The 26,469-nt window shown below is 36.5% G+C and overlaps 1 protein-coding gene across 1 annotated transcript in view; it reads right to left on the reverse strand.

The window, feature by feature from the left end:
- The window catches only part of BTAF1 (B-TFIID TATA-box binding protein associated factor 1), a 42,392-nt gene that overhangs the window by 10,778 nt on the left and 5,145 nt on the right, over positions 1 to 26,469 (reverse strand). The window contains exons 2-24 of the mRNA XM_072339668.1: positions 22,898 to 23,021; positions 21,637 to 21,751; positions 19,405 to 19,551; positions 17,202 to 17,365; positions 16,772 to 16,908; positions 16,043 to 16,154; positions 15,049 to 15,117; positions 12,464 to 12,553; positions 11,237 to 11,332; positions 10,825 to 11,001; positions 10,151 to 10,291; positions 9,896 to 10,020; positions 8,390 to 8,510; positions 8,210 to 8,314; positions 7,884 to 8,033; positions 7,122 to 7,264; positions 6,790 to 6,964; positions 6,119 to 6,322; positions 3,844 to 4,270; positions 2,806 to 2,996; positions 1,383 to 1,536; positions 1,184 to 1,293; positions 444 to 645 (exon numbers count right to left, since the gene is read on the reverse strand). Coding sequence (XP_072195769.1) covers positions 444 to 645; positions 1,184 to 1,293; positions 1,383 to 1,536; positions 2,806 to 2,996; positions 3,844 to 4,270; positions 6,119 to 6,322; positions 6,790 to 6,964; positions 7,122 to 7,264; positions 7,884 to 8,033; positions 8,210 to 8,314; positions 8,390 to 8,510; positions 9,896 to 10,020; positions 10,151 to 10,291; positions 10,825 to 11,001; positions 11,237 to 11,332; positions 12,464 to 12,553; positions 15,049 to 15,117; positions 16,043 to 16,154; positions 16,772 to 16,908; positions 17,202 to 17,365; positions 19,405 to 19,551; positions 21,637 to 21,751; positions 22,898 to 23,021 — 3,479 coding nt within the window. The remainder of the gene's footprint in view (positions 1 to 443; positions 646 to 1,183; positions 1,294 to 1,382; positions 1,537 to 2,805; positions 2,997 to 3,843; positions 4,271 to 6,118; positions 6,323 to 6,789; positions 6,965 to 7,121; positions 7,265 to 7,883; positions 8,034 to 8,209; positions 8,315 to 8,389; positions 8,511 to 9,895; positions 10,021 to 10,150; positions 10,292 to 10,824; positions 11,002 to 11,236; positions 11,333 to 12,463; positions 12,554 to 15,048; positions 15,118 to 16,042; positions 16,155 to 16,771; positions 16,909 to 17,201; positions 17,366 to 19,404; positions 19,552 to 21,636; positions 21,752 to 22,897; positions 23,022 to 26,469) is intronic.

Genomic DNA, 26,469 nt, shown 5'->3' on the forward strand with positions numbered 1-26,469 from the left:
GCAGTTTCATATACAAATTGTTAATACATTACTTCAGATGAAGATTTCTACTAACAAAGGAATGAAAAAAAATTGTCTGATCTACCCACAGTTACCTTAGGGTCACCCCGGTGAACTCCACTACTGCCCTCAGTGCATTTTGGTAACACTAAACATTATCTTTCTTATTATTCTCCAGTTTAGTCTATTCTTTAAGCTTGTTCTCAGAGGGTAATGTGGTTTTCCACATTCAGCATTCTTTAGAATATTGAACTGCTTCCACCAAAACTTCACGTGATAAATAATGAAAACAATGGAAATAAAGTTCTTACATTTGTTATTATCTACAGGAGAAAAAGAACATTCTACCTCAGTCCCATTATTTTTAGGCAACGGTTTTTGTTTCTCTAAATTTTGCAACTGAAGAGAGGCTTCTGCATTTCTGAATACTCAAGCAAGGATACACGCAAGTGCTTCAATTGCACCTTCTTGTTTGGTGTTGTCATCTATTGCTCCCAGCCATGGTAGAACTTGCTCTAGAAATATATTCATTGTTTCCATGGTAGCTATTTTGCTCATAACACCTACACAGCGAGCAGCCATGTGTCTCACTGCAGTGCTGGGATGTTGAAGGCACATACAAAGATGAGGCAAATGCTCGATTAACTGAATAGAGGATGGAAGAGAAAAAAAAAAAAAAAAAGGAAGTTAGTGGAGCTATTAAAAATTACTGAATTATTTTAAAGTAAAAAGAATGTTTAAAACATTGTTGCCTCCACAAGAGTGCTTAAAATGCTTTCTTCACATCATCTCACTGTTCAGAACTGAAAAATTATTTCAGAAGAAAATACGGTTCAATTTCCAAAAAACGTTATTCCCCAGCTACAGTGAACGTTCAGAGTAACAAAATATTTACTATTTTAGTAAAAGAACAAGTTAAAATAAAACATTTTAATTAAAGAGGTGTTTATCCCTAGAAAAAAAAATACAGTACTAAGCACTCAGAACTTTTTATAAAGAATCACAGATTCTTTATAAGCAGGATCATAGATTCATAGATGCAGATTAAGAAGTCCTTCCATTTAGAAAACCTCTCCCACTTTAGAAAAACCTAAAAAGAAGCTTTACAAAACAAAGATTTAAAACAGTGTCAATGAGCAGACTGACGTGCTGCATACAAAAAGCTGTTTTGGAACTTTATTACCAGAGGATGAAGTTGAATATCCATTGAGGCTGCTGTTATTTCAAAAACCTGTAAAGTGTTTACCAACTCCTGGGCAGGAGCATCTCCTTTTTCCAGCAAGGACTTTCGATCTGTTAAAAACAGAAAAGGGGTTCAATTTCAGATAAACATGCTGTCCCCATCCTGCTGGTCCCCCAGCTTAAAACTGAAGTATAATTACCAAAATTATTTATGTGAATGTTGTTCCTTAATGAACCAACCATAGCATCCCAGAGATGAGGCAATCCCTTTGCCATTTCAGCACCAAAATGTTTAGCTATGGTAGATAAGGCAAACTCAGCTCCTCTTCTTTGAACAACATATGGTTTCTGGGCCTGGAATTGAAGAATTTTTAATGAAGTAGTAAGAATGGGATGAAGCACATCTTGTTTGAAACAAGCTTAATTTATTAAACAAATATAAATGATGATGAAAACAAAGTTTCCTCATTTTGTAAACAGAAGCACATAACATTTTGTAGAAGTGCTGTCAGATTACTAACATAAGGTCAACTTCAGAAAGATTATTTTCACATTCATAAGTCATATGAAAACTTGCTGTGCAGGCACTAAACTGTAAGATTACTTTGTTATTTATGTTAGACAACAGCAAAAAACAAAACAAAACATAAAAAAACCAACAACCAAAAACTCACAAAGGAAAAACATCACTCACACAACCACACTTGATTTCTCTGAACAATGATTATTTTTAAGGAGTCTCCCATCATCACCCAGGCATCTGATTTTGATCGTGGCCACCTCCCACACATCTGCGTGTTTTATCTTTACACATTTTTTTATTTTTATTTTTTGCAGGTTAAAAATAAGGCAAGTCTTTATAGTAGCTTATTTTCTATAAATTTGGGAATGTTGCTTTTACTGACAGGGCATTTTAGCACTAAGTTTTCCATTTGATTCCAATTCTAGAATTTCAGGTATTGCCAGTATAGAGGACACCCAAATAACAGCAATGTGTCAGCACAACTTAAACACAGTACTGTGTTTGTTATTAAGCCCTTTTCCTGCTTCCATCCTCCTCAGAGAGTGAAACTGATATACACCACTAACAATTAAGAATAAAATCCACAATGCTGTTCAGCGATCACAGTTCTGACTAGCATCATATTAAATCCTTTGGTAGCTTTTTAAGAAAAGAGTAACAAAACAGGTTCAGCACGTCAAGCATAGAAATCAGGTGTACATCCTAAATACTGCTGAATTTTAAACAGTTTTTCATGCTTCAAAGTTTCCACTGCGTATTTAAAGTAATAAAAACTCAATGTAAGTAATAGGACAAAATGACAGCTCAGTTCAGGAAAATCCATTTGTATGGATTTATATTGAGATACCGTTATCCTGTACCAAATGTAAGGTATTTCAGAAGAATTAATTTGCTTGACAACACACAGAAGATTTAAGACATTATCATCATCATTAATTAACATAGGCTGCTTGTCACACAGAATTATATACATTGACTTAATTCTCTTGGGGTTAGGATCCTTGGCAACCTTTTTGCAGTACTATTGATTTCAGTGTGTTCAAACTAATAAAGGGGAGGAGTGGGCATACAAACTATAAATGCCAATTTTTCAACTTTACCTCATCGAGTTCTGTAGGAATGCTTCCGCTACTGCCAGTGGGGAGGTCTGCAATTGGGGCTTTTGGAGCTTTAGGAGCAGGACCTCTTCGACTCGTGATGGCGAAAGCAGCTTTCTGGTGTCTGTACAGTGTAATTATTCCCTTGTGCTTAGTAACTGTATGATGCATCCCATCTTTGTCAGAGTTGGGTCCTAAGGGAGAAGAGAGAGTAGCTGAGAACAATTTAAGCTATGGTTTAAAACGTAGGTGGAAGTGATAGCTACATCTGCAGATCTCTAAGTGCTTTGAAAACCATGAATAAGTGTCATTGCTCTCAGGGATGGAAATAATTATGTATAGACAAGAGTTACTTTGTTAAGAGTATATGAGAGACTTGGCAAGGAAATTTAACATGTACACTGCCAGATTAACTCTTATTCAGCAAGAAACAAATGAAGTAAGAACTAGCAAAATGTCCTAAAGGCTACAACTTTTTACCCTTAGAAAATAGTTCAAGACTTTTATCATGAAACAAAGAGCAGATGAGTATCTTTGGATTTGTTGATGTTTCTAACCAGGCTAATCATCTCAATGTCTGATTGGATATGAATGTATTATCCTATTCGCAGATGGAGTACACATTAAGAAAGAAGTAAAATGTCTAGTGGTCAAGCCTGAAAGTTGGCTACATATTTTATATATTTAGGTTTCAGTTTGCATTGTTCATTAAATCCATACATTTTTAGCTGTGGACAGTCACTTTAAGAAACTCCATGTCTACAGCAAGCACAAGATGTTTTGTTAACTTCAAACACTGTCCTAACCTGTTGTCATCTTATAATTAGTCTACAGAACATCACACAAGTCAGACTTTTTCCCCCTCTTTCTGACAAGCTACTTTCTGGTTTCAAAATTGATTCCAATTTAATGAAAAGTTTCGTATCACATGTAAATTACAGGGATTAGAAATTGATAATGACAGCTAAACAACAGCAAGTAACAAAAAACTGGACCTATTACATAAAATTCATGAAAATTAAACAATTTTACATAGCATACCTTTTGAATTTTCATTGCCACTCTGAGGCTGTGCAGGACACGCTGCTAGTGGGGTGAGATGTGGATCCACACAGAGGGAGTTGCAGAGATTTTTTATTATCTTGGAGTTGGGACAAGGAGATCTTGTTGTACACTGCTGAAGTAATTTTGCTATGCATGAAGCAACATAGTTTTGTACTAGTGTATTCTCTTCTTTTCTGATAGCTTCCATTAAAGGTTTTATAACAGGATTTAATTTTTCTGGCAGTTGCTGCAAATTCACAACTGCACATGCAGCAAAAGTATGGACTCGCAGATGCAGCACTTGCCACTCTTGATTTGTTTCTGTAACAGTCATTTGGACTTGTTGTCGTTTACTATCCAACTGTTGTAGAATTTTAGGATTCAAAGTAAAAGATGATGTCACTTCATTAAAAACAGAAGTAACCTAATGAAAAAGAAGAGAAGAAGTTACAAATCTGTTTTATTTACTGTAAAAAGAGAACTAACTCTGAACACTGCGGTTTTCCTGGCAGAATAGGAGTAACTTCCAGCAGGCAGTTTTATCTCCATTTTTGCCAGCAAGTTAAAGGAAGTGCTCCAAAACAGTGTCTGGAATCTTGAACTCCAGGATAAGGGAAAAATTAGACATATTAAGAACACTACAGTTCTGTATTCCCAAATCTAGAACAATTTGGATACTTCCCAAAAGGTATCCCATGTTCACCAAATATATTCAGATATTTTAAGTCTACCTATAAGTAAGCAGAAGATAAATAAGTAAAGGAGAATACATTATGAATACAATAGGTCAGAAAAGACATGCAGGGTTCTGTGCATGAGAAAGTTCTATGATTTTCTCTTGAGGTAACAAAGGCTGATGTAAAAATCAACACAATGTAGTAGGTGGCAGCACTTGTTATATTTCCCATTTTCCCCCCCAACAGCTGACCACTGCTGCTAAAATTTGTCACATGAAACAGATTGCAAGCTACAAGGAATCATGGGAACACTGACCTTATGCTACAGATAGGACACATGGACTCTGAAGTAGGTGAAAAATGTAGATGAAAAACTGTAACTTTTGAGAGAGTGAGGGTGTTTCTTGGGTCTTCCTGGATTTTTTTTTTTCCCCACTTATTTTTAATTGCCTTTTACTTTTAAATGTTCAAGTCTTTCAACTATGAAGTGATACAGATGTGTCAAGCATTACACATGACCTTGATTAAGGGAATGACCAAGGGATACAGAAAATGTGTATAGGTAGAAACACTGCATTTTTACATCTAATGCATGGAGAACCGTTCTACAAAAAAGGAAAAAAAGCAGCCACAAAAGAAAGCAAGCAGTTGTGGTATGCACCTTCTTACAAAATGTTTAAATTCAAAATGGGTACCTTTTGCATAAGCATGCTGCAGTCAAGCAGCTGTATTACTAGACTAAAGAGTAAATGGCTGAGGTATATGAAAACTCCTTTACTTAACCAAAGCTCTTACGATTCTGTCTAGCTTTGCCTTGGGAATCTATTCAATTTAGAAGGCAGCAGTAAGACTGGCTGCCAAAATCCCTTCATATATATGGGTATATATGTGATCTTCCAAAGCTTTAAAGAAATGTTGAGATTTCCAAGTTAAGCTACTACTAAAATATTACCATTTCAGACTCTGAACATCCAACATCTTTCTAGTCTAGTCACAGCCACAGCGGTACAAATCCAAATATTCTCCTGTTCTCCTCAGCAGCTGCAAACACAAACCTGTCCAGTCACCCTCATCTCCTCCCATAAAGCTGTATCACATCCATCCCCATTCATGCATCCCTTCAAACCTACACACCTCTCCCACACCAGTAGCCTTTAATTTAGGGGTCTCACATAGAAAAGAAAATCCCATCTTTTACACAGAATATAAATCCCATCTTTTACACAGAATATTTTTTAGAAAGCACTTCACATGAACTTACACATTTATTTGCAAGTCTTTTGACAGGGGTTTGAAGTGCTTGCATTTACATTCTTTCTTCTGCATATATTTCAGTAGTGCATCTACCACCAGGAATGTGAACAGTGACAATTTTTTCCTCCACTAAGTATCTACATTGGATTCTACTTCAGTTTTTAAATAGTTGGCAAACTTCACAGAGGGAGGTGGGGTGTGTGCGTGTCTGTTAGGCATCTCGTGTCAAACAAGCATAAAGCCATCACATGATTTCTAGGAGTTGCTGTCTGTGTAATAACTGTGCTGAATATGTATTGCAAGAACAGATTTAAGTGAAGGGCAGGCATGCTTCTGCTTACCAGATCATTGGCTTGATCTATTGTAAATACACTGCAGTTTATTCTGTTTCCAATGTCAATGTGCGCATCAGCTAACAACGAAATAAGCTGTTTACATTCATTCTGCATTCGTGTAAAAGGAACAGCAATTTCGTCATAATAGAGGTGCTCAGAAAGCACCCCAAGTAGACAAGGTTGTACACAAATCGCCACAGTTCTACACTCCTGTAAAAGAAAAGACAAATAAGATAATTGGTATTTTTGAATCATCAAGATTTCTTCTGTTCAGTTTTGAGTAATAAACAACAGAATCCAAATACAGAAAATACCAGACAACCCATTACCATTTTAAACTCAAAATATTAAAGATTATGAACAAAATGCTCAGTCTGTCACTAAGAATTGGAATGACAGTGGAACACAGGGAAGACATTCATGCTAAAAGGAAAGGTGACACAGATAACACACATCTTGAATGGACTAATTTGTAGAAGAAATGTGAATGTATTTATTAATTCACAGTTCTGACAGTTGGCACTTGAGTAGCATAATTTACTCCTCCATTGTCTAGCTATCAAGATTTTGATATTCTAGCTTATCCACTGAAATTTTATTTCAAGCTGAAGTAGCAGATGATGAGGTACGGATTAAGTTAGTAAATCAAATTTATTTTTGCTGCAGAAACATCCTACCTTTTGCAAGGCTGCCCACTCACAGATTACTAATGCAACACTAATCCTCTGCAAGGCAGATTTAGAATTCAAGTGGAAGAGCAGTAGCTGAGCTAATGATTCAGCTGGCTTTATTTCTTGAGTAACAGTATTTACACCTGGGTCACAAATACAGCAACAAAGTGCTCCCAGCAACCTGACAAAAGGAGAAAGAACGTTTGCTTCAATGTTATGATCACTTGTCAATTAATGATTCAAACTGAAAATGTCAAAGCAGTTTACATAATTAGATTTTAACAGAAACAAAATAAAAGCTGCTTGTAAATATATTTTCAGTCTCCCAGTAAACTGACTTTGCTGCCATCATCCGAGCTCGCATGACAACGTAATCCCTGGTTGCTGGATCTTCTGCAATGCTGTCTGCCCCAGCAATATATTCCTGAATTACTTCCTTGTTCTGGGTTTGACCTTGACGCAGTTTAGCAGCTGCCTTTTCCTATGAAATGAAGTTGAGAGAGGCTTAAAATAAATGTGTTTGTAATACAAAAGATAATTCGTATTCCATAACATTTTCAGTAACCATCATTACTTGAACAAAACTGAACTAACTCAAAATGTTTCTTGGACTCCTGAAAGCAGGTAGCCATTCTAAGTCACCTCTCCAGTAATACTCTGTGGTGCAATTAAATGAAAGATATGGTTCCTTCATTTGAATATTAGTATTACATCTCAACATGTAACTGAAAAAATTCATTTTCAGTAAACACAGGAAAAAAGAAATTTCTTTCAAAATCTTCTTCAGAAATGAATTACTGCTTTTAGACTTGATGCAATCCTACAGACATTTTGAGGAAATCAATGTAGATATATAGAACCTCATAAGTACTTGTGAAATACAAAATGCACATTGAGCGTACTACATGATAATACTCTGAATTCCAGTGGACAATTTCAGAAGAACTGTTTTTCTCTACAGAATTGAGGTGTACAAAATAGGTAATATTTACCATTGTGAAACCCAACACCACTCCCTTCTAACAATTTCAGAACGTGTCTATTACTGTACTAGCCAATTACTTTCCTCAAGACACTTAACGAGGTCATATTTCACTTACTTTTGATCTGGTTTTTACTTCTAGCAACATGTTTAAATCAATTGGCAAATGAGATGGCTGCATCATTAGGCAGAGCCAAGCTCCCATCCATGGGCAAGCAGCTGCAACCACATACTGGACAGATGCTTTGTTTAACAGTTCCAGCCATACCTGGGGAAAGAAACAGGGCAAATCATGACCAATTGTATGTGTTTTTACATAAAATCACGGATGCAGAAACTATCCTGTTTCCTTTCAGTCTGTATTAATGCATCACATGGGCAAACTACAAAATATGTGACACAAACAGATTATTCTTTATTGGTGCTAAAGCAACTCACAAATACCTTATGAATAAGATCCAGAATTTCTTGGTTGCTTTCTAAGATACAGAACTGAAATATATGTCTCAACATGTCTTGCAGAATTGGAGTCAGCCACGTTGAAGAGCTCTGAAACAAGAATTACCATGATTGAGAAGATTCCAATGTACATCGTAACAAAATGCTAGTAACTCCAGTTCTTACCTGGTCTTGGGTAGACAGCAGTGTGAATAATGTTTCCAGTGCAGCTTTTCGTACAGAGGATATAGTATGATGCAAGAATGGCCATACACGTGGGACCAACACTGTGAGCGACTGCTGAATACTAGTACACGAAGGAGTGATGGAGAGGCAGTGAGAAGAGGTAAAAATGAAAACACAGTTAATTTTGTTTTATTCAGAAGAAAGAGTTTATTGCATATATAGGGTGATTTTAAGTGTAGGATCACATTACTGTGACTTAAACTTTATTTTAGATAATTTGAGTCAGCGTAATTATTTTTCATGAAAATACTGTTGGTTTTTTTTCCTTATAGTATGAAGCACTAGTTGATTCAAGTGTGCATTTTTACTGTGTTGCTTCCTAAATTGTTCTTTTGTCTTTATTACTTTGGAATTTATTAGTAGGTATTTATGAGTTAAGATCCAAGCTTGTTTTTATTTATTTTGCATGAACTTGGACACCAACTGATACCAGATGATGAATTACAGATGGGGTTGCTGGTGGCAGAACTGCATTTTTAATTTTGTATTTGTGCTAAAGCCAGCTTTGGCAGTAACAGTCATTCAGAATGTGAAAGACAAGGTGTGTTAAGTGTAGTAGCTGTGAGTTTACTATGTGTACAATGAAAGAACATGCTAACATGCAAAATCTTTTACTTTGGAAATCCTGAATAGACAGAAACTCAACACTGTCTTCAAGCTTAAAGAAAGATTTGTTTTCCTGTGTGAAGAAGCCAACAATTACTGCCTTTAGCAATTAAAACTTACATTTTGAAAAAAAAGGCCTTTTAATATTAAGCATTAGTAAAGAAGCAAGAAACTTGTCTTTGAAGAAGGGGCCAATATTGATCACTGTCATACATAATGACAAATATTTAACATCCCTCCTCTGCTTTCTTCAGTGAATGTTCCAGTAACTTTATATGACAATTTTTTCTTCTCTTTTTCATTTTGGAACAGAAATCAAGTTTTCCCACTGCTTTATCTACCTTTACCAATCGCAAAATGACTGCCTGTACTATTGATGCAAGTTTTCACATTCACACTTCTTTTAAACTGTTTCAATAGCCAAGTTTTATGTGCAATTGTAATGTTATAATGTGCAGGTGCTTTAATGGAAATAATTTGCACACTTACTTGTTTGGAATTTGTCAACAAGAAGCAGATAAGAAATTGCAGAAGGGATCACCATGTAAGTGCAGCTAATGTATTTTACAAAATACCCAGTACAACACAGTGGAGTTAGAAAAGCACATATAAACAGCATCTACTACCTTTTAATTATTTTTGGGCCCACTACTAATGAAATGAAACTAGAAACACTGTCCTAACCTTCCCTTTGAGGAAAAGGGAAGCAGTAAAATTAAAATACTGATTTATATTACGTATCTCCTTGGCATGTGATTTGAGCACTATTTTGATTATCCCAATCTGAAAATAACTTGAGAGTTATATTGAATAATGAAGCAATACAAATTAAAAAGTTACCTGCATTTGCGAACCTGAGGATAAGTCAGAAGAGAAGAAAGAAGGATCATGATACTGTTTGTGGAAGCTGTCAAGTCATCCAACTCGAGAAGCGCATCCCATAATGTATTAAGAATGAAAGGCACCTACGACAAATAAGCAGAAAAGGTTATCAGACAAAAAGAGAAGGAAGATATTCAGCTGCAAACTGTTACATGTTATTTTCTTTGCTCAGTGAAATTTTTGATCAGAACTGATGGAAAACAGCTCAGTTACCTTCTGAGATTGAAGATGGACCAGGCTTTCCACTACTGGTACCAAAGATGCTGCAGCAACAGCTCGGACATCATCATCCAGATCTTGGAGACCTTCAACTATTGCAGGCAACACTTTAGGCAATAACGTATCGATCATGTCCTGCCAAAAAGAGCAAAAGCATTCTTAAACTTAACAAACACCAAACAACTAAAAGATACTCATTGTATAACAAGAAGCTACAAGTCCAATAAATATTAGAACATACCATTCATTAAGTAAAACTTAGGTAATAAATTTTAACATCAATTTAGTTCAGTTTTTGAATAAACAAGAACCCAATGTCTGCAGAATAGCAACATGAACTAACTAAACCTCTTGTAGCACACAGCTCTGTAAACCTCACACATGGAAGTATCAAAGCTAAAAAGGTACAGCCTCTATTTATAAATTGTTCTGTGCAAGTAACTGTTAATGAGGTTACAGTTGTACAGTGACACTGCCAAACACCTGCTGATTTCTGCAGCCTGGATAATAAAGTTGCAGTTATACATCTTAACCCATTTGACCCATGTGAGATGCAGCGCAAGCAAGTTTGGTTTTCTCATACCTATCCCTTGTTCCAGCACATCCTCATCTTTCAGAGGATACTTTCTGCTCCAAATCTCTCTACAATTTGTCATGAGAGTTATTACCTGACGCACTGCCAAAGCGTACTTTATTCCTAGGAGTCCACCATGTCTCACTTCCCATTGCTCCTGTGTAAGCAGCTTCAGGAGAACATCTACAGTTTTATGAACTCCAGTCTCATTCATATGCTTCAGCACCACTCCCAAAGTCTGAGCACAAGTTTCACGTACTGGTGCTACCACCTAGGTGATGAAAGAGGTGTTTTGTTATGAAATCTGACTTACAAATTAACAAGTAGAATCTTAAGAGCAAAATTGTTATACAAGGTGAAATATGTTTATCTGCTACTTCATAGTAAGAAGCTGTTAGCAGTTAGAGCAAGCACATGCAGTAGCAGCACACCAAGCGTAGCAAATCTGCTGCAGTATCGTCTTCTGCAGAAAACTGCTGATCTACCTGTTCACTCAGACAACTTACTTCATCTGAAACAAAGTCTCCAAATCTGTCTAATGCAAACACACAAAGAAGTCTAATAACCAAGTCTTCCAGCCATTCCTGATGTTGCTGAATCATCTGTAAAAAGAAAAAATGAATATTTATTCATAAAGGGTTTTGGACATGCTTGTGTTTTCTAAATTTATATTTAAAAAGATATCACAATGTATGTTTAAATTGACTGAATGCAGTCATCTTGCACAATTAAGGCAGTACAGTCAGCACTGATTTAGCTCTGACATGGGTTATCACAAACATCACAATGGTACACACAGTACTTCCATCAAAAGGCTGCAAAGCATCATGTGAAGTAGACAAGATGACTTTATTCCTATGCAACATGCAAAGTTAAGGTCACTCATTATCTATTGAAAATTGCATAGAACACAGCAACTTTACTACGGGTTTGAAGAATATTTAGAAATAAACACGAACTATGATGCAGTGCACTTCTCAGTCAAGACTCCTCCAGATTTAGGTAGTTACATCAAGCTTGTTTTAAGGCTCTGGCATCTTGTTAGAGGCCCAATAGCTTCACAAATCTGAACCCCAGAGGAGAAACCCCCTAAAAGGAACTACTCACTGCTACTCATATATCATCTTTCTCACCCCCACTGTTTGTCTACAAGATTACCATTTCTCTTAAAAATTATCACCTTAATAAATCTTTGGTCATACTGTGTCCACACTGCATGTGGAATGCAGAGCAGCCTTTACACTGCATAGGCTCTTTCCATAAATAAGAACCTGATGAGATTATCTTATCACTGCAGTGTATTATATTATTACTCTGCAATCTCCAAAGAACAAATACAACATGGAAGCAAGCAGCTTCTGCTTTCTCTGTACATAAAGTATACTGAAGTAGACTAATCTACATGATATATGTATCTCATCATTCTTCAGCACCATCTAAACCCAAGCACTCTCTGCTGCTTTTACTGCACAGTGTGAATGAGATTCACTATTAAGTCATCACTCTTAAGAAATTAAAAAGTTTTTCTTTTATATACACAGGAAGTATGTAAATACTTTTGTGCACAATGTTTAATCAGTTGAGGTGGTGATTTGATCCAGATTTTTTTTGAGTAGAAAGATCTCATGGTTTGTACCACCAATCTTCTGCAACACTTAAGTATTTTAAGAAGTCAGTTTACTAAATCTAATTCAAGAAAGCTACACATTAAGTTTACATGACTGGAAACTCACCTCTTCTAATGAGCTGTCTCCCATTTTACCACCACTTTTACCATGAGCTTTGAGTATCTCTCTCAGTCCAGTACCTGCACCATGTCGAACCTAGAAAAGTTAAAATAAAACGTCAGTTTTAGAAGATTTAGGAACAGAAGATTAAAAAACAACAAGAACAAAAACCCACAAAAAACCCACAGTGTAACTGGTTACACTAGGTAACGCAAACCTTTCCCAAGTAGAGATATGTGCAATACCATGGAGTTAGTGCTACTTCATAGACTTGTGGACAAGGGTAATATTTTATTAGATAAAATTAGATTGTTTTAGAACAGGGTAGCATTTATTAAATATTTGTCAGTTTGTGGACAGAAGCAATTGTTTCTGCTTTCTATCAGAGAAGATTCTGTTATCATATTTGCACAAATGTATCCAACAAGGCACTTGCAATTTAGTTTTACTTCACTATGTTATAAAACACTAGATTTCAGAGAAAGATCAACAATTACAAATATAGTCACCTCGTATGAATCTCAGGAGCTATATAAAACACTCTGGCAGTTAGCTTCTAGATCACTGTAGTTTTTGGCTTTGGGGGAACTGAGCGGCACTAGGAGCTGCTCAGAGATAAACCACTTTAGCTTATAAACTTAGTAAAAGGAAAGCAGCACTCTTAGTAGACTTTCTTATAAACTGAGATTAGATCCTCAGTGGATATTTTGGGATCCACAAAACAAATTTCTGAGAATTACTATTCAGCTTAGTTTATAAACCTACCTTGCTTAGCCAAATATTAAGAGAAAAGTGAACAAATATGGCAAAGCAAATTATGGCCATGTATATGCACTCACCAAATATAAAGAGTTGAATGTATGCAGAAAGAGGAAGAGTTTTGGAGATTACAGAATACCAGCAGAAAGATATGCTATGGCAATACCTGTTTCTCATACTTCTGATCCCTAGCTAGCTATAACTGGATAATCAAGAAAAGCCAGCATAGTAGCTGCACAAAACTTAGAAAAGCAAAAATTTGAGCGTGGTTTTCACTGAGAGGCCTTTACATAGGTTAGAGCAGAATCTACTGTGTTATTTTTACAAAGAGTACCTAACTGTTTGTTGATGGCACATTTCACAACAGTAACAACTAGAGCCAAGTGGCTGGTAGATTCTCCAAGTTACCTGAGAATTTTACATGAAATATAACCAGAAACATGTACAGCACAGTGGCTGCTGGTGAAATCTGTAAGCCAGGAAATAACAGCCAGAAAGCATAGTCTGAAAATCTTAAGTGTTTGTTATACACCAATCACTTGTGTATACACTAGTTTATACTAGTTTTTACAAGCCAAAAGAACACTGTGCTGGGAAGTTAACTTCTCAGCTTCTGATAATAAAGAACAGCAGCAAGAAAGAAATGTATCAAGGAAATACCAGTAGTAGGATTCAACACACCTGACTTCAGCTGCCTATAATCTAGATAAGCAGTCTGAACAAGTCATCCAGACTGCCTATAGACATGGCAAGAATATGCCAGAGGGCGATTTAAAAACATGTATTTTGAGATAGCAGAACCTGTTCTCCCATTGAGAACATATCATAAAAATGAATCTGTACTGATCTACTTCCTTGTTTCAGGTCTGCAAACCCCCCCCATATCAAATGTACTAAGAAGGCTATGAGAGTATCTGCATTTCAGAAAACAAGTAGACTTCGGTTTCAGCTGCAAACAGTCTGCCCTGAAATAAAATGAGGCTTATTAGTTTAGATACAGTGATGTGCCACATGGATGCAATTAACTTTTTTTTCAGGGCCCAAAATACTCATGCTGGCTGTGGATGATCTATCTCTGCTTTTCCAAGATTGAGGTCAGCATGGGCAGAGCCAACTTGCTATTGGTGAACCTGTGATACAGATAACACCTAAGTACATTACAGTTGGTGCTAACATTTAAACTTTCAGAAGAGTAATTTTCTTTTTACAAAATTGAGGTTAGTTCACAGTAGTTATTCCCATTTTCTGCTCAAGGAAGAAAACCCTTTTTCAGTTACTTCATATTTTTGCTTGGAATCAACGTGAAAGTTTGTGGAAAACAGTATAGGGATTGAGTAAATGCACAAGTGTTACAACTTTTAATTTTGGAAATAAGCAGTCTCAAATATATGGTTTTTGTAGTTGGAATTTAATGTAATTCTTAAAAAAGAAGTTAATTGCTATTCATAAATGAAGAGGACAATAATTTGTAGCCTATCCACTGTTAAAGTGATTTTTCCTCTCTTCTAGATGAGAATTAGACAGATATGCTACTGTTGTCAGCAGCGTTTGCACAGTATTCCTCAAAGACTTGATAAGGCTGATTTCATTAATATTATTTTGCTGAAATTTCAATACTTCCAAAATTTGCACTGCATTTCCCCTCCATGTCTTAAAAAAGGCTTTAGAAATTTTGTAAAACTAGATTGGTATCAACTTCATAACCTGTATTTATGATTCATGTAAGTTTTGATACCAAGCAAAATGCTCAAGTCCTCAGCATAGACTTTCTATTTAAGTCTACCTCTTATCAAGCTTGTATAGCTACACCATAGATACTGCATGCGTCTTACCTCCCAGGAAGGGTTAAAGAGATCATTGCACACCTCTTCGCAAAAACTTTCCAGAGGCCATTCATTTACCTAAATTCATAATAAATAGCTAAGTTAGTGATTCTTTAAATTTATGCCCTGTCTTTGAAAAACAAATTAGGCAAATCCCAGTTTGAAATTAGATACTGTCATTGGATCAATTAATCAAGCAATAATCACCAACTTTTCAATATACACTCAGCACTACTGAAAACGAGAAGAAGCATATCTGTTATTCTAGAATTTCTTACAAGGAGGCTGTCATGGCAGTGGAAAAAAAAATTATGATACTAACATTAGGAAGTTTACACCATCATGATGACAAAGCAATTGAAAGTCTAGCAACCAGCAGCACCTCAATTTGCAGTTGTCATTAAACTTTCATAAAAGCATTTTCCAATCACTGTTTCGCAAATAAGAATTCAATCACTAAGCTATGTTAGGAAAAACTTATTTTGAGTTTAATTAAGGTAAAGTCACGGCAAAATAAACATCTATGCAGTATTTGTATTCTGGTATAACATTTCTTAAAAATTTTCAGCTTTACATTCAATTGAAGCAAACACATTTGCTACTAAATATAGAATCTAATTCTAAATCATGTCTAATTAAAGTAAGGCAAAGATTAAATAAAGTGTATATGAATGTTTAGATCAAATTATGTATAGCTCAGTGTAATCTTTTGTCTAAGCATTTAGCAATTGACAGTTTAATATCCAGGTCCAACACCTGTGATCCAACTATTCAGGTTCACCTGGGTCGCAAACAGATCAAAAACAGATGGATTAAACGTGTTTTCCTCTCAATGCTATGTACAGCTTGAAGCCCAAACTAAGGGAAGCTGTCAGTGTCATTCTTTCCTCTCACTCATAATCCTAAAATGACTTTAAAATTTGGGAGCATAAATAGTTTTTATTTTATGTTACTCTGCTCAACAGCTGATCATTTTCACTAACAGAAGAACAGTGCATCATACCTCTTCTGAAGCATTTTCTACCAATGTTTTTGAGTCTGTGGCAGGTTGGTTGATGACAACATTTGCAACTTTCCTCCTCTTTTCTTCTGGTTCCCCATCAGTGCTATCATTGCTGAGAAGGAACAAATATAGGTTTATAGACTGAAAGTACGCTTTAGAAAAGGAATTACTTCTACAACTGAAATCTCAGACACAGTCAACTGTGGCAAGAATCTGAGGTGTCATGCCTTCTGAAACATGCAAAATACATACAAAGTTGCAGTTAACAAAATTGAGCCAGGAGGCCAAATGAAAATCTTTCTCAGCTTTACCCAACAAATACAGAAGTTCTTAAATAAACCAAGGAAAAATAATTACATTTACTGCTCATTATAAATACATCAGGTGCAACATGTCACTAAACTCCAATTACAAGGAATGTACCATCATACATGGGAAAGTTACATCTAATATTTTTGTTGCATTAATTCTTGTACTATTCTCAAGATGCATTTAACAACAGGGACAATCCAGACGTTTTAGACTGCAGCATCCCCTTGTATCAAGGTTTCTTGCAAGCCAGGTTTTAAATAGTCTATCAGGAATAAGTACAGCAGCACCTCGCTTTCATCAGTAAAATTAGCATGTAAAAGTTTAAGAGGCAAAGACTGTAGGAAGTTTTTCAACAGATCAATCAAATTACAATTCAAGCCTAGCAGAAAAAAAGAGCAAAATAGTTCACTGTTATACCTCTTCTCATTAGTTTCCACTGCATCTCTAGATCGTTGCTTTGCAAACAGCTTAGCCATTCTTTTGGCTTTATTCTTTTGTCTGCTGCTCATACCAGCTCTAAATTCTGAGTCAATTAACTCAGCGGCCTGAAGCGTCTGAAAGAGAAGCCATTCATTGTCAGCTCTTCTTACAACAAAGGTCCTGAAAAATCTCCAAACCCACATTGTTCTTAACTTCCCCAACTCTGTTAACTGAAACTCAGAGCAGCAGTTTGACATTAAATAATACTAATGTGGAAGTATAGGGTTTAAGGGTTCAGGAAGCCAAAGCATACCATATTAGAAGTTGATCGTGTTGAAAATATAAAAATTTTATAACCGCAAAAGCAGAAATAAAGCAAACCCACTGTATTATTCTTTGCAGTGAAACAGCCCGAGGTTTTACCTACAGGTTGTTTGTTTACTAGTGAAACTGAAGAAGGAGAATAGTCCAGATCTTCATCATTGAACAGATCTTCGGTATTCATCCCAATTGCAGCACCCATATCTAAGCCAAGCTTCTTCTGTAACAGTTTCCTCTGTCGTGCTATCCGCTCTTTAGGATCAATTTCACCTTTAAAAAGTTTTTCAGAAAGGCAGATGTGTCAGATGTGCAACCAGATCTGTTAGTGAAGTCTTGCTCAGTGAAACAGCATAAAAACAAAAGTCATAGAACTAATCTAAACTATATGTTGATAATATATAAATACAATATTTTAAACCAAATCATACTGATTCCTAGGAAGAACTTTCTGGTATAAAAGCTATAGAACTACTTCAAGTGATTTTTAAACAGAAAATAGCTCCCATAAAGTTCATTAAATTACATTTGAACCACAGAAGTTAACAAAAAGGAAACAGCTTTTGGAAAACAAAAAAGCTTTTTTTAGGACATTGCACTTTGAAAGAAATTAATGCTAAAATTCAATCTAAATCCAGCAACTGATTTGAGAGCCTGCAGCATGTTAATCAACATGTTCATCCATGTGGAATCTTGTTGGTCAGGGTTGTTTTTTCTTTTCCACTTTGTTTGTTTGTTTCTCCAAAAGTTTTTCTTCTTTCTCCTGAAAGCAATGGACCCTGAAGCACAAGCACGATGTTCCCAGGGTGCTGGAGTTTGTTAAAAGACTAATCCTTAAGCTTCATCTGTCAAGCAAGGCTCACCTAAAAACTTAATTGAATCTACCTCAAGAACACCCTAAATAATTGAATTACTTAACATGTAGAAGACTTTAGAGCCTGTGTAGAATAAAAGCTTGCCAAATAAGTTTGCTTTATATTCATTCACACTATCTTCTTGAAAAGGAAAGCTACTACAAAACACAGAATAGAAAGCAACCTTTATAAATTACCCTATCAGTTAAAGCATCAACTAAAGCAATTTAAGAAGTCAGTTTTAAAGACATTTTGTATCAATTTTTTATTTATTTTCACTACTATTTACAATGTCATGTGATTATAAGGCAGCAGGATAAATAACGTATCTACAAAAAACCAAAGCGTTCTAATTCCATCTGTTTGATTACTTAACAGGTAGGTACAGTGCACAGATCACAGTATGCACAGTAACTGACAGCGCTGCAGCCAGCATGCCTTCCTATCTATGGCACCATTTGAGGTGGTGCAGAAACTGGATTCTGGACTAGAAATAGAAAAGTACAGTAAAAATATATATGTGTATATATATCATACAATAGTTTGGGTTGGAAGGGACCTTTAATCTTGTTCCAGCCCCCTGCTGTAGGCAGAGACACCTCCCTCTAGACCCAGTTGCTGAAAGCCCCATCCAGCCTGGCCCTGAATGCTTCCAGGAAGGGGACATTCACAGCCCTGCTGGGCAACATATCATACATAAACTGATTCTCAGCTAAAAAGCAGCAGAAAGTTGTCAGATGATTCACTTGAAACAAAAGGTTACACAAAGTTACTAAACACATTCCACATTTCTTACCTATACACTGATGGAAAAGCAGCAAGAAGATCTCTAAGAGAAGCCGTAAGTTAAACTGACACTAGATAACTTTCACTTGCTGTTCCATATTCACAGCAGAAGAAGATTATTATCCCTCTTTTCCATAAAAACACTGATGTCTGTATAAGCATTTAAATGCCACAACAATATAAATCACAGGAAGACCTGGATCATACTATGGTATTTAACAGTTCTGTAGTAGCATAATATGCACTGAATATTTTAAATGTTTGACTTTCTGACCTCAAGAGTTTTTTGTGCAGTTTCTCTCCTATATTTCAAACCTTACTGCTTTTTGGTTAGCCACATCTTGCAAGCTGTTTTAGCAAGGAACAATTGATCAGATCTCCTGAAACTCAAAAAGAAAAAAAAAAATCTACAGAAATGCTAGGAATCCGCTCTCCTCACTACATTTACACTAATTTTAGTGACAGAAAACAATACACACACCCTCTATAAAAACACTCCAATTCAAGAAAGACAGTACAAACCAGTTATGTCAGAGCAGATTTTCTTCCTTGTATTTCCCTAGCATTCTGAGAAACCATGGACGACTAGACTTCAAACACAGCTACATCAAACCTCTTCAGACCAGAGTTTTCTAGTTTGGAAGTAAAATATAGAGATACATATAGAGATACCTGATTTATCATCCTGGACTTCAAATTCTGCACCAGCAGATCCAAGGAGAGATGCACCATGTTTTAACAAGCGACATATATCAAATCTGTCAAAACGCAACCGATCTGTTGAAGGTGAATCTTCCATAGGACTTTCTGATCCCGGTTCTAAGCAAACATTGAAATAACATTAAGGGAAATGTGATGAAGATTGTTCTCAAAATACTGGCAGAAGATAATGGTCAGAGAGGAAGACATAATTTCACTCCGCAGAGGAATTATCAGGCACAAAACAAAGACTCCATTTTATTAAAACAAATCTTACTGTTTGTTTCTCCCTTGGTAAGTTTAGCTTCTTAAAATCTTGAACAATGACAGACACAGGATCTTTCATGCACACATAAGGCCGCTGTCAGTTCGAGCTGCACATGGCTCACACATGGTTCAAACCTAAGTATCATAACAACTCTGCCTCACATAACCAACAGCCAGGCATCCCTGATAAGAGACCAGGAGAGCAGGCAAACTGCTAATACTGTCCAGTTCAACAATGATAAGATGGTTGATTCTCACAAGGTGTCTTATCACTTTCTGGTCATGAATTCACTTCTAAAGTATTCCCTTTGCTCAAGATTTCAGTACTCGTGTGTTTCATGGCTTCTAGTCATGCATAGTGTCCATTCCTACATAGTCTGCTGTGCTCACATCCTTAATTAAATCAGCGCTATAAATACCACTATTGCCTACAAGAAATGCAGCTTTTATTTTCATAATTTGTCTCATGCTTACTTATGAAAGTTTGCTCATTTACAGTAGAATAAATCTAATTTCATATTGAGCACCATACAAAATGAGTAATACCTACATTTCTTCAGACCTGAAGAGGGGGATAACATTTCATTATATATATACATGGCAGAGTCTATAAATAAAGCTACTCAATATACAGATATATCAGGAAAGAGTCAGCACAGCTCCTGAAAAAACCCTCTCATTAACATGATTATCAACATCCTTAAAGAGCTTTAACATGCAGATAGAGGAGATCTATTAAAAAATTCAAAACTGCTTGACAAGTTTTCATACTGAAAGCTGAAGGAACTAGGCTTCTACAGAACTGGATGAAGCTGCCTTTTACATACTGAAAGCTAGTTAAAGAAAGATTAAAGCTGTGGATGTTGCAACCAATTTGTGTGTCTTCGACAACAGGACCGAGATTTCATTATGCACTACTCTGCCATCATGTATGTGACACTAAGCAGTTTTGGGTAACCAAATGTCACAGTAGTACTATGAAATCCTAGAAGGACTCTTAAGAACAGGATGGCAGATAAAGTGCAACACTGAGAACTTAAGCTGTGTCTACGCAACACTGATGTGAAAACTGGTAATTAACAGTGAATGAAGGTTTTGAAGGCACTTCAGTTAGATTTCTGTAATTACCAGCTTATGAGGCAGCGACAGAGCAGCCAGAACAGCCAACTGGGCACTGGGCTTTATCAGGAAGGACACTAAAAACATGAGAAAGCACATCATTCTGCCACTACATATAAATACCAGTACTCTAGAGATGCAAGTATACTATGGGCAGGTATGTGCATCTCAAGGAGAACACAAGTGAGAAAAAGCACTGAAAAGTACAAACAAAGCTGTCCAAAAGATAGAGCTGCTGTCTTTTGAGGAGAAACTGAGGAGGAGGCAACATTTCAAGGTGAAGAGGAATGTGCTGAATGGGTGCAAATATAGCTAACGTTTATAAAAATAACAAAGGCAGTGAATAAAGCTTAGCAGTAATGGAACAAGGAGGCGCTGAATGCAACTAATGTGAGAGCACCTCAAAGCAGATATGAATTCTGTTACAACAAAAGGAACATCGCAACAACTCCAGATACAAAGTGAGCACAGATGGCAGCAAGAAAGGTGCTTTCAGAAACCGCAAAGTATGACAAAAATCGACCAGTTAAAAGTTTCCCTGTTTCACCAGTTATTATTCCTCTTCATCATACACAGTTAAGCATTTTGAGGGTACAGAGCTGAAGCATGTGAATCTTAGAAGGAGCAAAGGTCATGCACGGTGTTGTAACTGAATACGAACATCTCGAGCTAAAGAGGTTACCACAGTCCATGAACATAAAACAAAAAAGGAGGTTCATTTTAAACAGCACAGCACAGCTGCCTTAAGACTTTTTATATCACAGTCAGTTTGCATCAGATAAACAACGTACTATTCTACATAATTCATTTAAGAAGCACCTTGCTTTGATCTTGGAGTTGGATTCCACTCAGGTACATTTTTCACTATTGCTTCAACAGCCTGGCCAGCTGCAATACGGGTGTCCCAATTTGTACTTCTTAAATACACTAACACCTTTAAAGAGAAATTAACAAATAAATCACATTTTGTTAAAAAGAACCATACTTTTAGAGCATCTATCAGTTATTACAGCCTGTTTAACACTTTTACTGCTGTGGATTAAGGCAAGATTCAAAAACATTTAAAACAAAGGACAAAGAAAAAACAACAACAACAAACCCAAAAAACCACCGAACAAACCATAAGCGACCTTTGCTGCTTAGCAGAACCCTTGGCATAGCCAGGCCTTAAGAACTTGCAGGTTGCATTTAGTTGGATCAGCCAAAGTTAACCATGCTTTATACAATGTAGACTTCACTTTATACAATGTAGACTTCACTTTATACAATGTAGACTTCACTTTATACAATGTATCTCCAGGTACCAGACAAGGCTTGAATTTTTTATTTTTTTTTTCTTTCTAAAAGTGCTCCAAAAAGAACAACAGACTTCAAAATTTTACCCAAGAAGGCCGAGATGGATCACTAGCAACAACATATGCTCCTCTAAACTGATTTCCCTTCATGCCTCAAATCTGGAAGAATTATTTTTTCACTGAAGGTGGTTTGATATTCATGATTCCCTGACCGTTCTGGTGGCATCATAAATTGTGGTGAGAGCACCTGTTCAATAAAAGCAGAACTGAGGCTGTGCAGCCATCTCCAGCTGTCAGGTACAAAACTATTTTTGGTGTTTTTACTGGACTTGGCCAGACTACAGTCTCAAACTAATGGAAACCTGTTTCCATTTTCCAGCCTTTGTAAAGACATGCAGCTTCCTATAATTTCAATCCTATACCACACAAGCAACACTCTTTAAAAGCGTCAGCAAAACATTTAAAAGGCAGTAGAGATCTGGATTTTCTGTAGAAGAAAATCTGAACTCACAGCAAACACTGAATACCAATACTGTGTGCAAAGTGAAACCTGACTTATGCAACCCTCACAGAGGCTACCAAAACAGCACGCCTTTAAAGACCCAGCCTCTTAATTTTCTTCTCCTTTTTTTAGAGAGCTCCACAAAAATGCTATATTTTCAGCTGCCTCCATCCACAGAAACTACAGCCCAGAAGACTCATTCTATTCTATTTCAGTCCTGACAGCAAGTATCCAAAAACAAAACAAAACAAAAAAAACAGACAAAAAACCCTAAGATGCTTACTTTAGATAAGAGATTGTTCAGTTCATGAGGGTGCAGTTTCACTACTTCCCCGAGTTGCTGTGCAGCTGCTTTTCTTGTTACTGGTGTTGTACCGGTGTCCAGTAAAATAAAGAGACGATCAAGCCTGAATGATTGACAAAAAACGAAACCGTTACACTATTCATAGCACAGTTGACCATTTCTATTTATATTCCCCCAGATTTTCCAGTTTATCAAACGCAAATAGAAGTGTTTGCCTGCCAACTGACAGACTGACAAATGTACTTATGCCTAATTCTAACTGTACTTGCTCCAAAAGCATATGTAGCCTGGTAGGAAAAAAATAAACAATGGAGGAGCTTTTAGAAACTTTAGTTCCAAAAGTCTGCAAGTTACGAGAAGAAAATGAAATAAGTTCCTTTTCCTGACACAGAATATTTTTAATTTTGCAAGACTGGTATTGTTAGGTTGTAAGCAATCTGCAATTTCTGTCAGACAGAGAAAGCGAAGGGCTCCATCATTCACACTGTGAATTATCATTTATTTTGAATACTCACATCTATAGTCATACTCTGCTTTTTCAGGACACCAGAAATTTTTAATTTTCAAGTATTTTCCCTCTAATTACCTGGAACACACATGATCTAACCTGTTCTTGTACTTACAGCTTCAAAATACTCCGATACCTCCCATGAAACATGGGAACCAGATTTGTTTTCACAGTAACTCTGTATTAGTGAGAGAGATCCCAAACATCTCTTAAAATAATTATTATAATTCTCTTTACAGAATGCTGAGATCCATGAAGCACTGTGCAGTATGAGGTCTCTACTGAATGTAAGTCTTGCTGCAGCACAATCAGAATTTACCTTTAAGAATAGAAAGGACATCATAAGAATTCTGTTCAAATACCACACCTGCACAAAGCTGGAATTTACACAGTAGTGAAGCTCATCTAGGTCCCCCTGATGAAATAAGGCTACAGGTAACCTGACAACTTCCCTTCCTCAAACACATACCCCAGGTTTTAGCAAATACAGGAAAAGGATGAATGTAACGTGTGCTACTAATTACATTTCAGCAGAATTGCTTTTAACATTCTTTCTAGTAGTAACTTTTAGAAGAGTCTGTACATCACTGGATTTTGTATTTTCTTTTACACACTTGAACTGTATCTATTCCTGAGAGTCCAATTTGATGGAACAGAACAGTAATGCTACGGGCAAAAACGTACCAACAATATAACAGTCCCCAAACCCGTGTGTCATAACAACCAGAGATACTGGACTAGGTATTTATTACAGAAAAGGTATTTTCCAACTCAAATTATTTCAAATAATTTTAGTATTTTAGGCACACTTTTGGCATTTGTGAACTTTGAAATAATTTGCTTCCTACTACTATAATAGGCAAGCCCATTTCGCTTTCTGTAGATAAAACTGAAGTTTCAATTGCTGTCATTTACCAGTTAGTAAACTGTTTTAACGCTACATGAAATCAAAATCTAAACATTTCTAAACCAGTGGATTTGTGCTATTACACAGTCAAAGATGAAAACAAAAGCTTTAGAAATCTGAGTCGTCCAAATCACTTGTAGCACACTAGTCAGAAATAACACACCCTCAAGAACTTTGTTATTTACTGGTATTTTTTTTTCTTTAATATGCTTGACAGTAACAGCTCAATCTAGATGATCTGTATTATTCACTGCAAAACATGCTACCTTGCAGAGGAACCACAGCTTGCTCTAGGTTGCTTGTGCTCTCATGCTTATACTCACCCTTTTTGGTCTTCAGCATTCCATGTTCAAGAATTTTACCATCTAGTGCCACCCACTCCTTCAACTATCTGATATCTTTATTCATCTCCACATTCAAGCAGAATGTGCAAACTTAGACCACTTCCTCAGCAAACAACTCTTCATGTCTCAAGAGAAAATGACTGATGGCCAAATCTCAGAAAAGCTGAAGCTTAATACCAGTTTTAGTTATACAACTAGACAGCCTAAGCCCCATCACTTTTGTGGCTGTATCATCTTTTTAACTGCAGCAGACTACGTTTGTAATCTGTGGTTTTAAAATGTAATAAGTTTAATTTACATACAAAGTTCAAACAAAGCTGCTAAGCATATGGAAGTTGCAAGCCAACAACTACATCTCATCAAGAGGACAATGATATGTGAACATCGGTGAACTCATGAGCTCATTAGAAAGGAGGCAGACCTCTTTTTCCTCTCAAATGAGAAATCTGAGATTTTTCTTACCACCGCTTAAATGTATCAGCAAGACACTGATTGGAACGGAAATTCAAAGCTTTATTAACAATATTACATTCAAATATCGCTTTCTTCTAAGAAATACAACATGAGCTTTTACACTGACTCAGAGTTCATCACAAATATTTCTGACACGGAGACATCAGCCCAACTGCTTAGAACAGGCATCTAGTAGCATCTGGGACACTTCTAAATGGGTCATGCACATGGGGTTAGCAGGCAAGATGTAAGGGGACCCTTGCCATTCTGAAGTGGCAATGATACATTGACACTAGACATCTAGATTAGGCAAATGAATCCTCCCCACAGAAATACTCTAAGAAATCAAAGTCAGAACTTTTCAATAGAACACACTAGCTTTAATAAAAGTTGAAATCTCACTTCCAGGATAGAGCCACCCAAGAGAGATACTAAAGAATAACCAGCAGGGCAGAAATCAACTGGGAATAACCATCCCACATTGGACCAGACTCTTCCACTTCTTAGCAGCAGTTCTCCAACAGTTTACTGAACAATCCTAAAGGTACTCTAAGAATCCTAAGGGAACTCTAAGAGTACACAGTCTCATTTGCAATACTGTTCACCAGAATAGCAACTTGGCTGGTATTAAAGATGAATTTCCCCTTTATCAACACAGACACACAGGATGATTACAAATGTGGGCTCAGTCCAATTAACTGAAGAGGGTTTTGTGAATAGAAGTACAGAGAAACTTTATAACTAACTGCTATATCACTAAATGTAACAAGCCTTTTGCCCTTCAAGTCTGTTATTGCAGCAAAGCCTACGAATAACAACACAACAACTACCTAAGGGGCACTGAGCAGGTAGCATGGTCATTCTGTGACCTAGACACTGTTTTCTGTGAATCTGAAAGTCTATCGGCTGTTGAACTATTAGGAAGCTAAAAGCAGGACAGTTAATGACCAGGTATCCACATTATCCCAAAACTTTTTCCAAAAGATTTATGCAGCTGAATTGAGGAAGGATCCTGCTCAGCCCAGGTTAAGTGTTCTGAAGTTCCATGAGCACCCTGTCTGATCAGATGGGGAAGCTTGAAATTTATTGACCTCAAATGAGATTAGACTTGGAACAGATAGCAAATTGATCAATGCTACCAATGAAGCCATTGGTTTGCACTCTGCATCCATTTTGTGCCAGTGCAATTATCATGCAGGGCGCAATCACTGACAAGGCCAAGTGGTACAGACAGCTTGTATCCATCCTAGCGAGCTTCCAACCCACAGAAATCGTGTGACTGTACAAAAACCCTTGTAGGGTGATCTCTGGAATGCTCTACTTGGAGATCCTTGCAAGA

Source organism: Excalfactoria chinensis, chromosome 6, assembly GCF_039878825.1.
Source record: "Excalfactoria chinensis isolate bCotChi1 chromosome 6, bCotChi1.hap2, whole genome shotgun sequence".
In the NCBI taxonomy this organism is placed as follows: Eukaryota; Metazoa; Chordata; class Aves; order Galliformes; family Phasianidae; genus Excalfactoria; species Excalfactoria chinensis.